The sequence below is a fragment of the Trichomonas vaginalis genome, chromosome II (genome assembly GCF_026262505.1).
Source record: "Trichomonas vaginalis G3 chromosome II, whole genome shotgun sequence".
Lineage (NCBI taxonomy): Eukaryota > Parabasalia > Trichomonadida > Trichomonadidae > Trichomonas > Trichomonas vaginalis.
This window is the reverse complement of record NC_067204.1, coordinates 11227435-11245099: the sequence shown is the minus strand read 5'-3', so window position 1 is coordinate 11245099 and position 17665 is coordinate 11227435. Positions and strand designations below refer to the sequence as shown.

The window sequence follows — 17665 nt, the reverse complement described above, 5'->3', positions numbered from 1 at the left end:
CTATGTTTTCATACGCGTGAGGGTGGTGATATCATTTATTTTTAAGTTTATTTTTTATTTTATTTTTATATAAATGACGAAAACTATTGAGATAACAAACTACAACGGTCATGAGTTCAAGAATTTGTTCTTCGTTCCTCGTGAAAATACATTCTATCAGATACGAGGGAGAAAGGGTAAAGTTAGTTTGAGCGTTTATGAAGGAATGAAGAATGGAAAGTTTATACAAGCATACGATACAAACGGTAAGCGTGTTTCATTAGCTTTGTCAAAACTTACTAACATTTATTTTGACAGTGACTTTGACTCTGACGATTGGAGCGACAGCAGCGATACTGAAGAATATGAACTATTGTGTGAAGCACAGCAATGGGAAGAGTTGCAATACTTTTGTAAGTGAGAACGTTTATTTTTACAGTAGTGAAGTCGTTTGTGAAAACGTTAGTGAAGTCGTTTGTAAAAACGTTAGTGAAGTCGTTTGTAAAAACGTTACGAACAACACTCTAACTGCAACAAAAGACCTAGGCTGAAAGATTGTAACATATCGAATTAAATCATTGCTAAGGGTGGTTATCTAATCCATATTCAGTAACTCGTTGTTTGTAAAGTTTACTTTTTTCAGCAAGAAATTTCATAAGTTTATGAACAGTATCAACGAAATCCCATGGCATTGTGGTCAATATTAATAATAATCAGCAATCTTCATTGTAATGAATTTTGGATTTGAGCTTACTGAAAGTAAATATATCGGTACAGATAACTTGAAAAACGTAAATTTGTATGAATATGGCTTGATTCAATCCTTCAAGATATTGATACATTTGATCTGATGAATTTGCTAAATAAGTGTAAATTTCTTCAAAAATTCTTGTTTAGAAATGTAATGAGGTTTTATAAATTTTAAAAAAGTATAGCATTTGTCTTGTGCTTGAGCATAATATGAGTAAATTTTTGTTGGACTAAGATCAGGGTCAGATTATAATTTTTCACTAAGATCAATACATGATTTACAACTCTTCAGAATTATCAACAAAGATAACTACATCTTGAAGTAATTTGCTTATAACATCTCTGGTGAGATATTGTAAAAAAGCCTTCTCTATCAAACATTGATATAAAAATTTTCTTATCGTTTTGTAAGTGATATAATTCATAAAAAATTTTTATGTCGTTTTCCAATATCGATATTTACAAACAACTGTATATTTATATATTATCAAATGTTAACAAAATTTTTCTCAATCACAATCATAAAATCATATTGAATAAAGCACGCTAAATTTTGTAAATATCTCAAATCATCAATATATTGTCATTCCGACAATTTTTGGATTGTTGGCTTGTCAATTCATATATAACATATTTTAATAATAGTGTAAAAATTGAAAAGGTGGGACGATTTTCAATAATTCCTCTATTTTGGATTCTTGATAAAGATTGATAGTTTTTATAAAATATTTCCAGTATTCATTGTAAAGCTATCAATCTCTTACAAAAAATAAAGAAAACAATAAATGGGCGATATGTTGCTGGGCGTTTATTAGACTTTCTTGAAAACATATACCGCCTATATTACTTTGTAAAAAATTTTTCCATCATTCACTTGCTATCGAAGTTGTCCTTTTATATGGAGACTTTAAATGGCAAGATCCGAAGAACCAATGTCGAGCCAACTCAACGTCACCTCTAACTCTTTTCAAATGGTATTAAAAAAACCTTTTCGATTTATTCATATTTTAGAGTTAAATTATCTATTACGAATTTACAATTTTTATATTTCATTACAATGTTTGTTATCATAGTTTTAATTTAATCACAGAATCAAGAACGAAAAAAACACTTTTTAGAGTATTTACAAAGATTATTGATACATTACAAGAATATCAAAACGGCATGCCACGTCATATAACTAATCAACTTGATCATGAAAAATTGCTGATATTTTTTGGCATATCAATGAAGAAAGGTTCCCGACAAAGCGAATTGACGAAAATATCAGCGCAAATCAATCAATATTTTGCATGCATTCCACTTTCAGGTGTAACTTCTAAATCAAACAATTTCTTTAAATTCAAATGCAGAATACAAGTTCACCTCCTATAACAGTCTCACAAAAGATAGTCTCACGCTGCGCCAAAATCAAGATCAATGATATCCAAGATATATATTTTGTTCCAACTATTCACTTTTTTACCTTTCTCATAATTATTATTTGTTTTGTAGCTTTGCCTTGAGTCAGCTGAGAAAACTATAACAATGAAACACTTCCTTACGATGAAACATTACTGATAAAATTACGAGTGTTGCAAAAGTCTTGCACAAGAGGATAAATTCAGAATGCGAAATTTTATTATTGTTATTGATCGGTGTTATTTATTTATCGAAACTTCTTGTTTCTTTTGTCCAAATATATATTTATTATTACGTCATTCCAAAGCTAGTTGAGGAATTTAATGATTCAGATCCTATTTTCAAATGAATTCATTGAAGACTTGGCAAGAACATATAGAATTTGTCCTTGGCCACATCTTGAAGAATTAAACTCAACTTATTCGATTTTGTATTGTCATAATGTTCACAATGAAATTCTAATGGAGCAACTTCCTATACCAAATCGCTAATGGAGAACTGATAATGGGAATGATTCGTCAATATTAGTCATGTAACCATCTACAAGAATAATACGTCAAACTAATTCAAATACAATCAATTCATTCATCTAAACTTCTGTTGAATGATATATTCAAATCTTATTCTTAAAACCAGAGCCGATATCAAGGACATTCTTCAATCTATTGCTAATGAAAACGCTGTATTCAATCAAATAATGTTAAACTTTACGAATTTAATGTTACAAATACATAACTTGTATAATGTTCATAGAACAATCTATGACTACAACTTACGTTTGCAGGACCAATTTCAATACCTTCAAATATTAATCACACCCGTCAGAAAATATTTCACTAATAATTTGTTTTCTAATCCAGAAATTACAAACAATTAACAGAAATAGTTACTCTTATTAAATGATTACTTGAATTATACTCAACAAATTTTATTTTTACAAGAATGAAGGTTGATCTTACTGTAGATATTATAGGATTTTATTCCAATAAAAGGCTGGCCAAATAACATTGCTTTCGCAGGCGCTTAATGATTTTATTCATGGAAATAGACGAATTACAATTGAAGATCTGAAAAAATTAAAAATGACCTCAATATATTAGAAAGAGAATCTCACTAATTTTAACAAGATGTACTTGAGAGATTGGATCATTTGAGTTCACTTGAGAATTTAATAGGGTTAATTTGATACCTTTGGAGAATACATCGTCCATTTTTTTTCAAATCTCATGATTGAATTTGCACAGTTTCTGCAATCGCCATCTTTTCCGATTACACTCACTTGATTTGCCTAGCCTGTAATACCAATGGCACCTCGTTATAATCAAACCCAAGCTGCTACTCATGACAACTATTTTGAATGAATTGCCAGCAAGCGATAATTCCCAGAATTTCTGAATTAATCAAGGAAAATATTGGTTTATTTAATCAAATCAAATATTTCCAAACAATTTTGAAAAATCAACTAATTCTAGTGCAGAAGTTTAAAAATAAGATTCAGGCAAACCCATTAATCGACAGTGCGATCGAAATAAAACGAATTACATATACTATGAATAGTGGATCTTAGGAATATACATCACCCAGTTGGTTCAATACAACGCCGTTCGCAGCGATCGATTCCATGGAGCTTGAAAGAACACTCGTCTTATTAATAATCATCATGAGAGAAAATTGCTCAAATTGCTCTCTTACAAAATTTTCAAGAATCATCTGAAGCTCGCGAATGCGCAGTCCTTTCAGCTCTCTTTTTAGTTTCGTGCTCGAATAAAATAAAAGTCAGAGGTGCAATTATCAGGTGAATAAATTGGTTTCTGGAACAACTTTTGACATTCCGCTTTTCCACCAAGTAATTCATTACTTATACTTTTTGTGTCGAACTCTTGAATTATTCCAAAAATGAATTGCCAAACATTTTGTTTTTGTTTTTGGATATTCTCAAACTCATCAGAATTGAATTTAATTTGAGTAAAGCAACATTGTTAATTAATACTTGAGCATTCATCGTATTAGGTTTTTTGAAAAGAAGCTTTATCCTGAATATGCTGCGATGATGCCATTCACGCGCCCAAAAAATCCCGACAACATCATCCCATTGGAATGTGTCAAAGTTTTTTTTCTTCTGGGGAATGTTTGCGGGATTTCATCCTTCGGGATCCACATGATTTTTGGCTTTTCTGTTGCATATTGAAACCAAAGAGGCTCGTCCGGCCTGTTACTAAAAAGCGAAACTTCTTTGGATTGCTACGCACCCCAATATAGAGAGGAGCTCTTTTCGAAGATTGGAACTCTAGATTTTTTATTGAACTGAATGAAGGTTGGCGGAACCCCAACGTGTATACGCTAGTTTGTAGTTTCAAATATTAATTGTGCAGATAATAAACTTGACTGTTGGTACGGTGGTATCTTTGTTCATCTCCTTCTATCCTTTCGAAGTTGATTGCTCTTGGCGTCTTCATCTAAGGCTTGGTAAGAATTGCTTTGATTTTTTTCCTTCTGATCCGGCGATTTTTTTTTTGTTCAATTTTTATGATGGGCGCCTTTTTGTTCATGGATAGTGATACATCCTAAACATGATACGTACAGTGGAATAGTAGGATCCCATACCAGTGCCATTTTACCAATGTCTCGTAGATTTTTTACAGTGCTTATTGCATTTTTTTGCAAGAGCGGGATGTTGTTTTCTTATGATCAGAAAAAATAATGAAAAAAATCCCGCCAAAATTTCCCGCGAAAAACCGCCTTCTTGTCTCAATAAATTCATTTTATATCCGCGGCGCGTATGGCGCCAAAGATACTAACATACTCATCAGCTTTACATATATTGTCATATTTTTATTATACTATTCATAATCAGCATTATATCTCCTTTTAATAGTCTCATATAGAGCGCTGTGCTAAACCGCACTTTGGGACACCTATATTCAAAAAACAATCTCCAGGAAATATTTCCATTTATTAAATTCGACAGGGATCAATAAACAAATATATAGTTGCTTTCAAAATACCGAAATCCTTCATCAATTTCTATTCCGCCAGCCAATTATCTTTTTACAGGGCAAAGTGTATTCGATCTGTGGCGTAAACTATCGACTAATCGATTATGGAGCCTTACATTGACACATCAAGCAGCCTTCAAGAGCTAGAAAAAAATCGCAACTTACAGAAAAATCTGGAATCTGCTACATAGTTATAGCCATCTCAATTAAAATGCAGGACCTCGTTAATTTTCTACTCATAATTCCAAATAGTGTTTTGACCTAGCGCATTGTCACTGATTCTAGGTTGATGATTAATAATTAATACCTTAAAAAAAAGGCATTTTTCTTGCAAAATCATTTCCTAGTGAGCCAAATTACCAAAACATACGATTGATATTATCGAATCCGCGCCACGATATCTATCCAAAAATCTCAAAAACCGTAACTACGTTATGTTTCGATGCCTACTTTCCTTATCCTCAGTTCCTCCTGTTAACTGTTGTACACAGCAATACTATGTTCATTATGACATTTGGATTAAATCTTTCAGTTTAGGTATTACAAGTCTCGTTGTATGGAGCACTGCTTTCCTCCATTACTGCAATATTGTTGAATTTGAACTTTATACAAAACGTTAACGTATATTATACAACACAAAACCAACTTAACCGTTAAATATTTATTAAAGCCACAAACCACTTTCAGCTCAATTGTTTTTACAATACGACGTTCACTACGTGTGTTACAAACCACTTCAACATAATGTTTTTAACAAACGACTTTCACTAACGTTTTTCACAAACGACTTCACTAACGTTTTTTACAAACGACTTCATAACGATTTACAACACTTCACTAAGCGTTTTTCTCACAAACGACTTCACTACTGTAAAAATAACGTTCTCACTTACGCATACCAGTATTGCAACTCTTCCCATTTGCTGTGCTCTCACACAATAGTTCATATTCCTTAAGTATCGCTGCCCTGTCGTGCTCCAATCGTCAAGAGGTCTCAGAAGTCAACTGTCAAAATTAAATGTTAGTAAGTTGCTTGACACAAGCTTAATGAAACACGCTTTACCCGTTTGTTACTTCTTAATGCTTGTATAAACTTTCCTTTCTTCAGTCCTTTCATAAACGCTCCAACACTAACTTTACCTCTTTTCCTTCGTAATCTATAGAATTTGTATTTATCACGGGAACGAAAAAGAACAATTTCTTGAAGTCATGACCGTTGTAAAGTTTTATCTCATAGTTTTCAGTCCATTTATAATAAAATAAAAATAAAATAATCTTAAAATAATTATGATTATCACCAACCCTCCCACGTATTGAAAACATAGCGCAAAAATTAAAATCTTTAGGTGAAGTGGTGAGATATTGCTACCTCGTTTTTTCACTCTTTTTCATCCTTGTTGAATCATTTCTTGTACTTAACTGCTCTTTCCTTCGTCCAACTCCTCTCTAACTTCTCTAAGTTCGCAATGTGTCCTTCATGAAGGTGTTATCCATTTTCTAAAATTCTTCTTTTCTAATGGATTTCTGTTATCTCTTTCTAAACTGAGCGTCTACCATCCTTCAATAGTATGAATGTAAAAACCTTCTGAGAGACGTTCCTGATTTAATGTAGTTCTACCAAGAATTTTTGTTTCATTGCTTCAGTGACTTATTTGTCTACTTTATAGTCTAAATAAAATTTTCTATAATAAAATAAAATAACGTTATTTTTTTCAGTAAAGGAAACGCAGGAGTTTTAACGATTCTGATTTGCAGGAGTTAGGTTCTGGGTTTCAAATGTTGGAGTCGGTTTAGGAGTTGACTTTTGAACAGGAGTTTGGTACTTGCCTAAGTCAGGAGTCATTGAAGTGTTGCTTTGTGAAGGTGGTTCGGAGTTTGTGTTTAACTTTCAGCTACTTCAGTATTAATTTACAACATTTGCTTTATTTCTTTCAACATCAGTAACTGCTCCTGTCTGTAGCTAAGGCAAACCTATGGAGACCATATCTTATAAGGACTGACCAAATGCTATTTTTGATCAGGTAGCTGGTTGGAACACCTTAACCTTGTGAGACTTGCTTTTGCCATTGTGCATGTCGTAAGAATATTCAAGTAGGTGTCCTAATCGTTTTGGTAAAGTGTTGTTCGTAGATGGGTGAAGGTTCCACGAGAGCTTTGATGAAGAAATTCAATTTAAAGCTTTTAAAATATAATCGTCATCTTTATTCTCATGTCGTCCGCTAAGCTAAGGTTCATAGTCATTTAATCTTATTATTGGGGATTGCCATTAGACGCACCTGAATGGCAAAGCCAACAATCCCCTCAATAAACCAATTAAGTGCTTTTGGTACGTTTCAGTTGCTAGTTTCACAGGTCCTTTAAACAGACAATGTTTATGTTATTGGAGCAGTAAAGATGTTTTGACTGTTCGGGAGAAGCAAAAGTTCCACTTCTGGTTGGAAAACACATAGATAATGTGTGTTGTCATAGCTATCCCATTTTAATTTCCAACGTACTACCATCATCCACCCAATGACCTTCATAACAATCTTCATTAAATCCTATTCATTCATCATTGTTTGTATTGCAGGCGTTCGCAACATTCATAAAATACAGGCCATATGATTTTTTAGGGTTCTGGCAGCATATTCCATAAGCTCCCATGGAAGCTGATAGATATTTAAACTTAGGGTTCTCAAAATTAACATAAATAGTTGTCTTTCTTTCTAATATCATGCCAATACTTTTAAATTAATAGGCGTTATAAGCTCTGTAAATGTTGCCTTGAAAAACTATCTAGTATTCTTTGGAGAAATGACCCAGTCCATGGAATCCAATTCCATAAAACCTTTAAAACAGGGAAACAAAAACAAAAGCCTCGTTTGTATAAAGGTTCACAAGTTCTGTATAAATGTGAGGTCTAAGAGAAATGACTTTGGATGAATGAAAATTCATTTAAAATCCATCTTTGTTCGAAATAGTGCTGGGTTACAGTTGTAATAGTAACTTGTTCCACAGCTTTCTAACTGCCTTCGTTATCATAGTGTGAATGGTTCATTCCATGGAACAAATTTATTTGTCGGTGGATTTGAATCTGAGCAAATGCAACCTTTAGAGTGTTGATTGAAAGCAATGATATCATTACAGATATAGAGTGCATCTGTAAATGCCGTCGCAACTGAACTTTACTTTAAGGCTGAATGTTTTCTCTGCAAAAGCTGAATAAATCGTATAGCTCTCTAAATGGTAAGGAATACTTTCTAACAGGAATTCTTTAAAACGAAGCTTAAAATCAAATGATTTCTGCCTGGTAATTGGACCACTAAACAATTTGTCCTGTTCTGCATGTTCCGAATTGACTCCAAAATCTTCATGTGAGTCTTTGACAACAAAATCTACTTCTTATTATTTGTTCCGTAGTTTGTGAGTTTTTGAGTATATATATGCTTCGTCTTCTTGCGTTGTCTTGAGTAATATGACGATACGAACCATTTGCAAGGATTTTTGATAATCCAGCAACTGCATAGAAAGCGTCATTCGAAACCAATTCCAAAAATTCCTGGTGGTCTGATTTTCTTGGAACCTGAACCAATTTCTTTATCTGACAATAAATTGACCTTCCCATTTTTATACGTAATGAATGTATTGTAAAGGTCAACATATTTTCACCAGGAGGTGACGAGATTGAATGTTTACCCATGTGTTTATCTTTAGCAGTTCCAGGTTGTTGGAGGAATTCTTATGCACGTCAGAAAGTATTTTTCTATTAGTTGTCACCAATTTTGAACTGTCATTGTCTATGATATCGAATATGAGCGAATCTGATGAATTATGCTCTGCTGGAGTAAATTCGTTTAATCTGTTCGTTCTGCATGTATTTATTCGGTAAAAATATGCTATTTACTTCATTATTCTCCACTCTTTTCTTCCTTGGCATTCGTTGGTGAAGTTGTTTCTTGACATCTTTCAATGAACTGTACATTCCTTTTAGTCTCAACTTCCTATTCACTGGCGGGTCAGGTTCTTTTGACTCGGTTTGTTTTTCAATTTGAAATCCACGAAACTTTGCAAATAAGCTTCTTGGGTTCGTTATTGAAAGTAACAGCTGGCTTGTCTTTTCTTCTGGTTTCTATTGACTTTTCAGCTTTGACACACGAAGGTTTATATGGGCTCGTGGACCTTTCAACCCTTACGCAATGAACACCTTAATTGTTGTCGCTTTGCATTGCTAATGGAACCTTTCCTTTTCGTTACGTATATATTTACCATCTATTACTCTGACTTACATAATAGACAAGGATGTTTGTTCTTCTCTGGCGTCATATTAATTTATTAATAGACTTCCTCGTTTTGATTTTGACAAGGCCTCAATTTTACATCGGTTAAAGTTTAATTTTGTTTTTTATCTCAGTCAAAGACTCAGACAAGCCCTACGGACAAGACCCAAGGGGTCATAGATTGTTGAAGCATTGAAGAAAGAAATTTCTGTGAGCAAAATTTTATGCCGGATACTGAAGAGAAAAAACAAGAGACAAAAGCCAGAGAGACAAAGAGAAAAACTTAGTGAAACAAACAACTAGCTGCATTTAGCTGCTGGAGACAGAAAGAACCCACGTTTGCTGGCAGAAGAGCTAGAGAAGAAGCTGTAAGCAAAGCTAAAAGAAGCTGAAGCAAAGAAAGAGTAAATGGTTTATTTTTATCAGAATTAAATGATTAGACAAATACCTTTATCTGTTCTGTTCAGTAGTGAAAACCCTGACGTCAAATAAAAGGGAAACAGAAGTAACGTTTAAGTTTCCAACAGACTGGATTGTGAACAATAAAATGAAAGAAGTACATTGCATATACAATTCTATGTTATAAACACGTGCTTTCAGAAAGGTTTGAACTTTATCTTCAAGGTCGAGATAGAAAATGAACGAACAGTCATTTAGCGCCCAAAAAATTCACATATACAAATACTTAAAGACGTACAAACATTTTGAACAATGTAGATTTCAATTTAATGAGATGTCGAGAAAAAGTTCGAACATTTAAGTACAACTTTACAGCTTTACGTGAGGTTCCTTGCCAACTACGAAAAATGAAAGAAGAAGGTAGTCAGCCACAACTTATAGACTTTCCATTTATGATTTAATGAAAAATGAAGATGAACTCATGACTGTTCGTTCTTGTTAATTCCTCAACCATTCATTGAAGTCGCTAAAAAGAAGAAAAATCCATTACGATATTAAGATTTCAAATCTCTGAAACCCAAGTTGTATGATTTCTAAGAATGTTTTTCAAACTTTATGATGCAATGCTTCGAGGAAAAAATGAATTTTCAGAAGATCTGTAAACACCTGGCATTTGGATAGAAAGCAAGCTATATTTATTCAAACTTAAGTAAGAGGAGTTGAAAATGAGTTCATGGTCATACAAGAACTTTCCATCACTCCAATCCCTAATATACTATGAAATATAACTGGCTTCAATCGTGAGTTTTTGATAGGACATGTCTTCTCCACTTCATGACATAAATGTCCAGTTGTTCTTACTTCCAAGACCATAAGGACTGTCTCTACATTGAAAGCACAACTCTTATAATTCGCTCTACAATCGCATGTATTGCTAACAATCTACGTCTAGCTCTTCGTGACTTCCATTTGACAAATAAGCATGACTTATTCAGTCATGTACCTCATTCATGACCTCATTTCATGGACCATCATGACATTCATGGACTCACTGCTGACAAAAATAAATGACCTCAGAAAACTTCAACTTACGAATTAAAGCATTCTTTATCGTTATTGAGAAAGTTAACTTTCTTGCAAAGCAAGGGTGACATGACTTTACATATCAGAATCGCAAATCTCTTGACCGATCATTAAAGTTGCTTTGTATAACGTTCATTACACTGAACTCAGCAGTCCTTTGTCAATATTTCCTGCGAACAGATGTGAAACCTTTGTCTTTCTTCAGTAGAAAACATCTGTAAACATAGTCAGGAAACATTTATTAGCGTAAAGCAATAACATCGTTTGCTTCCAACGCTTTCATTCTGCAGTGAAAATGCCAATTCATTAAATCGTGTGAGTAAGTCTATGTAGTCGTCTCTTTCCACAAAATATGACTTGTTCAAGTAAACTTTGTTTTCCATGTGTTATTTCTGCGAAGTCCTAATGAACTTGACCAACGTTTTACCATGAGAACTTATTCCATCAACGTTTTCTCAAATTCTTCAGCTAAACGAGGGATATCTTCATTGTTAGAGATTGCATTTACTGCGTCGGTGATCGCATTATTAAAAGATGTCCATCTCCTAAGTCCGTTCAGCATACAGAATACTTCACACATTTTCATTCTCTTCGACAATAGATTAGGAATATTAACACAAGTGGACAGCTCTCAAGTGTCTCAAATGCTTTTCGTTAGCTTGATATAATAGTTTATCTTGAAACCATCCAAACCTTTTCGAACTCTCCTTACTATATGGGTTGTAGTTTACTCGATGGCATATCTATACGTATATCGCATCTTCTGTTGTCATTTACTTGGTTATTTTTTGACTCAATAGGGAATAGAATAGGTGTTTGCCATAAAATACTGTTTTCAAATGAGCTTTATATTTTCTTGCAAAGGATTTCCTCATTCTTCTATATACTTTAACCTGTTAACTCAAATCACACTATCCCTTTACTTCAGCTCTTTATTCTAATAATCTCTGTTTCCATCCGTATAGTATCCTCATGCAACACGTTTCACTTTGACAACCGATATTTTATGAGGTCTTGTAATGTTATTAATCGGATACAACCATACATAGGACGCAAGTGTTGTGAACTTGCCTCTGGGAACGTTAAGTTCGGGATTTTAGTTCAGGGTTCACAAACTATTAAAGGAAAGTGGTCTATGTATTCAATCTCTGTTATCTTAAGTGGAGAACAGAAAAGGAAGCCGGGAACATAAACTGTGTTCAGCCAATGGGTTCCTTTTGGTCAGCTCATCACTCGATAAATGTTCTCATGATGATACGTCTGTGACCTTAGCATTACATATCCTTCGAATACATTTTTGGAATTCCTTTCTAAAGTATACAATCTTGCTATAGCTGATGCGAATATAATGGAAACAGCGTCGAAGTCAGCAATGAGTTTTTTTTGCTCTTTTGTTTTCATGTTATCTGACAACATACATCTTCCACCATTGAATAGCAGTCTCGATAATAAGATTTCGTCTTGGTTTTATTTGAGACGGTTCATAAAGATTTCCATTCGAGGAAGTACTCACTTGATTCTCAATTAATTTTGTTAGCAATTGAAGCAATACGTAAACGTAGTCATAAACGTTAATCAATTTGCGTTTTCAAATGTCCCATTGCGGAACTTAACCCAAAACCTTCTCTTAAAAAAATCTTACATCTCTGTGTTGCATAAAAACGTGCTTATTGCTTAAGTCGAAGTGGTTCTCATCTATCTGCAACCTTGATGGGAATCTATGTTGCTTCAATTGAATGTCAAGTATCTTTATACAAACTTACATGCTTTCAGAAAATACACCAGTTCTGTTAGTCATTTGCTACAAAAAACACTGCGTGTAGTAGTTGTATGGAAATTACTTTCTTTCGCGTTCCTGTTTGAAGTTAAACATAGAGGAAATAGTTTAAGTTTCTTATTTATAACACTGTAAGAGTGCTTTTATAATACATTGCCCTTCCATTTATATAAGCCCATTTTATTTGCATGTTTCGGTGAACTTAATGATGGGAGTTCCTTTACTTCTGTTCATGTGTTCTTAAGATGAAGTTTAGTCATTCATAACTTGAGGTTTCATTGGAGAATATATTAAATACTCCTTGTTCAGGAAAGTCCGAACTTCCCCACAAAATTTCGTGCTTCCATTGCACAGTGCCTAGATCACCAAACATGACTTTCACTCACTGATCACTCATCTTTCACTGTCATATAAGATGTGTTAGAATAGCTATTATATTGTAACGAAGCCATCCGCTAACTATCACGTCTCCAAAGTCAGCAAAGCAAATCCTTGACTGTGCTGTCCCGAACTGGCCCAAACTATATTCGACTTATTTAGTCTACTCATTTACCTGTCGTTTTGACCCGGCCTCGTTCTACTTCTGGTCAGATTCGTACAACTGGAAGTTACTGGTTGAGAGTATTGTCAAATCTTTAACGAATCGTGTCAAGTGTCCGCATGTTTATATCCGTTGCAGTCGTTATATGCTGAAACAGTCTTTCCACTAAGAGAATATGGGTTCGACAATTATTTGCCTAACTCCCACGATGTTTGTCATTTGACATCCATAGCGGCTAATCTTTACAATGTAGTCTATTCCATAGTCACACTACTGTATGTTCAGAGTCTTCTCCTCCTCTTAGATATTACATCTTCAGTCCTTGTTCATCTCACAATGTTAATTCCAGCCTCACCACTCCTTCAAGATTTCCTCGAACTATTATAGTTCGCCGAATGAAATATGTATAGGTTCCATTCGGATACTAAGTGCTGATCTCATTTAGCAGTGCTTAAGTGGTCCCATCTCAGACAAGACCAGCTACAGTCATAATAGCTTCTCGTAGGCTCAGTTTCAGACATTCTGTTTTGGTTTATCACGTATCTCCCTTTATTTCTTATAGTCAACTGGTCCATTTGAAGTTACACCCAAATTAGGACTCCGGTACATTAAATGACACTATCACTTGGTGTCAAAACTTTGCGTCAGAAATTCTTCTGTTACTTTACTTTGAGGATAACGTTACTCCTAACAGGAATGACTTCTCTACTATGTGGTCAATAGTTTCTTCATCTTAATTCAGCCTGAATCAGCAAGTGCATAAAAAACACGGAAACCAACGACTTGTACTTCCTAGGTCATAACTCGCAGGGGCAAGATTACTTTTGTCATCTTCACGATTTCATTGAAGGAATTTCGAGTCAGCGCTCGAAAACATCTTTCAATAGGTAATGCTGCAACCATACTATCCGAGAGCTCGTCCGCATTGCTCTCTGTCTTCATTAAAACTTCTTTTTTCACCTAAGGATTCTTCATTCCAGAATAGTCAGTATCTATCATGCTTGTGAAGAATCCTGCTATCATTGCCTCGCTTCGGTGGCTGTGCTGTGTCTATATAGTCCCTCGTCAATTTAATGTTTTCGTAACGTCACTTTCTGATCAGTTTGCTTTCATCTCCTATATGGGCTCTTTTTTTGGTTTGCATGTCATTCTGTTACAATTCGGACCATTCAGTTAAGCCTTCATATTTCTGTTAAACTCATACATCTTATATAATTCAGTAAAGGATTCTTGTTATGGTTTGTCAAAGATACGAAGTCAAATACGTAGTGGCATAGCTATTAATTCAACTCAATACCCTGCAGAGTGCACTTTTGCTTCTTATCTCTTGAATAGTTAATAATTCGTCCTTCCAAGACGCTGATAGTTAGTATAGTTATCCAAGATTATTGATGTTTTAACGTTAGATGAACAAGTCATACTCTGCCACCCAAGTCATTTAATAATCATACCATCCATGCTTTGCGATGGGGAGTTTATGTTTATCCGTCTCCTCTAAGTATGTCTCTGAACATTACCGAAATGTTCATGTGATCGTAGTCAAGGTCTACTGTTTGGTTCAGTCTAAAAGCTTCCACTGCTTAAGAATTCACTATTGAGGGTCTATGGCCTGATTCACATTCTCTCGTTCCTTACGTTCTCGAGTCTTCCATTCGCCTTTTCTTTTAACCTATCTCCATCCACCCTGTCTTTCTTGCGTGACCTTTACGGTCGTTCATTATTTGGACTCTCTTAACGAATTGACATCGTTAGCCTTCGCGAACACTTGTTCTGCATTATAGCGCTACCTTTGAAACATACTCTCTTCGTCTGTTGTTGGTCACGTGTGTCGCTCTGCTTCATTTCGTGTTTCCACCAACGTTTTCATTTGCTTATGCGTCAAGCGACAATCTCTTGAAAGCCCAGCGATAGCATCATGCGATACAGGAGCTCTTGACGAGTATGACCAATCGTTTCCGCATATGATTTACTGTCTGAAACTTCTCTTCAAAACGACAAACATCATGAACTGGTACTGAAACGTTCTTACTGATCATAAGTCCAATAGGGCAACGTCTATTTTAAAGTGTAAAAGTGGCTTCTTGCAACCGTCTCCACTTACGTCCTCGGCCCTGCAGTTGCCTTCAGGTTTAAAAACTTGAACTCCTAAATCTGGTAATTCTATCATAACTGCTATTGCACCCGATTCTCAGATAGTTCGTTAGCGACGATAATGATTCAGCGAGTGGCTCTTTCTTTGGTTTGCTCGATCAGTTAATGCTTTGCTAATCTATGTTTAGTCTTCCTGTAAGAAGTTTGTACTTTCCATTTCGAGTGTCTCAACTTCAGATCAATACCTTCCCGATAACATCATATTCGGAATAATAGACAAAAGCTACAAGCCTCAATTTTATGAATTAAAATGTTAAAATAAAAAATTAAAGTTATTTTATTCAAAAAATAATTTAATATTTTATTTAAGTGAATAACCACATGCAAGATTGCAAGTTCTTTTCATTACAATGCTCTCGGCTAACTGCCAGCGAAGCAATGAGTCAATAATTGCTTCAAATGTTAAGTTATCTTGGAACAAGAAAGTTTGTGAAAGAATCTAAGTTTGGTCAGTTGTCAGACCATTAGCTATCGTCATTGACCGCAAACGTTATACTTCACAACAGAGAGTTAGCAGTAGTTTTTTAAACAAAAGAGTTCTTCAGTGAATGTCAAAGATACTCATTTTATACTGTTATTAAAGAAACTCTAACATTGACTTCTTCAGTATTGGCTTTAAAAGGGCTTTCCGAACAGAAAGAATATAAGAAGGGTTTTGAAACAAATGTGAAATATTATCCTTTCATCTCTTGAAGACAATAACGAACAAAGATGTTATAACAGAAGAAATTTCTTACCAAAAGTGAAAGAAGCTTCTATTGACATTGGACGAAGTTGAAGTTGAAATGGTTGAATGAAATAGTACCCTGAAGTTACTTTAAGCAAAAATATTATTTTGAATAACTGAAAGTGGTTCACCACGGTCACATGTGTAGCCAGTGTTACATTTAACTTCTTTTTAAAAAATGATGACAACATACATTATTTCGACAACAGTCCAGGATTAATGCAAAAATGACTGTCTATCTCTTTAATGTTATCGTTAAGGTTATCGTTTATGTTATCAGTGTCGAACATAATGGAGCGTAGGATTCATGACTTCTTCGTAAATCGATGTAAATATAGCACAAAACAATATATTTTAGGTGACCATGAGTGGCAGTATTAGCCGTTTTTTCAACTCTTTTTTCACCTCATTCTCTTTTCGTTAATGTTGTTTTCGTGCTCATTCTTCCTTTTGAAGTTTATCGAAATATTCTGTTACTATTGTTCCTTCATAATGGTTAAGTCTTCTCTATGAATGTAAGTAATTGTGCCAGACTTTGATGATATAGGTTGTTGTGTAGGAAGAGTCATTCTTGTACAATTTCCTTTATTTGCTCATTCGGTGTCATTGAAATCGGTTAAGTTTTAAACGATAGAAAACCATTTTCTTGTCAGATTTGTATTATATTTTAGCTAAGTCATAAAAGCTCTTGTTGTTTCTTCTGACTAAATGGCAACATAACCATATCTTTATCTTCTTCTTTCTCCAATTCTTCAGTATAATCACTATACCTATAAACTCTTTTCCTTTTCCTTTTGTACTGAACGTTGGTATTCTTTTCTGATAGTGCTTTTGTCTTTGGATTCATGACTTCATCTATTGCCATGAAAGTTTCTTTTCCATCTCTCCACGTTCTGCTTCATATATAGTTTCGATCTAACATCATGAAAATATAACAAGCATTAACGAGGTTGAAAAGCCCATATTGCTACAAGCGTTTTACTATATACAGTTATGAACATAAATAACCTTTTCAAACCAGGAGCCAACATCTTTGCGATTTTCATACGGGAAATCTCTTTCTCGGTTTTCCGAAGGAAGCATCGATCATGAGGAGAATTTCTTTCTAAAAAAGTTCTTTTGTCTGTTGTTGTTCAAACAATGCATATGCTTGCTTTGCTAGAAACGAAAAGAGCATTCATTCCATCTTTGCATTTGGTACATGTCATCTTTTGACTGAACGAATGAGGACGTAACTGATTTGTTTACTCGTATGTACTCGTATTCATTCATTTTATGGCTTCATGACGATAGCAGTTGGTTGTGTTCTCTGTGTTGACATTACTGTCTTACAAACATAGTATTAAAAAAATAAATAAAAAATAAAAACGTAACTTTATTTTCTGACTTTCACAAAAGACCAAAAATAAACGCTTTACATGTAATTTTCAGCACTTCTGTCAAATAATTTTATAGGCTTTATCTTATCTCATCTACTTTCAACACGTTTCTTTACCTTCGTGGGAGCACCATACATTTTTTCTTCAAAAACTTCAAGCAGTTCTGTTTCAGCAGGCTCTTCATATCATTAAACAAACACAACCTTGACTCTATTTGACTGTTACT

At 34.3% G+C, this 17665-nt stretch overlaps 1 protein-coding gene across 1 annotated transcript, besides 2 other annotated features; it reads left to right on the top strand.

Annotated features, from left to right (window-relative positions):
- Nucleotides 1-422: part of a mobile genetic element that runs on past the window's edge.
- Nucleotides 74-400, top strand: TVAGG3_0525650 (uncharacterized protein; the record flags this gene model as incomplete). Its single annotated transcript, XM_051237415.1, has 1 exon — nt 74-400. The coding sequence occupies one exon, from the start codon at nt 74-76 to the stop codon at nt 398-400; it is 327 nt and encodes a 108-aa protein (XP_051095239.1).
- Nucleotides 423-5977: 5555 nt separating the features above from the next.
- Nucleotides 5978-17665: part of a mobile genetic element that runs on past the window's edge.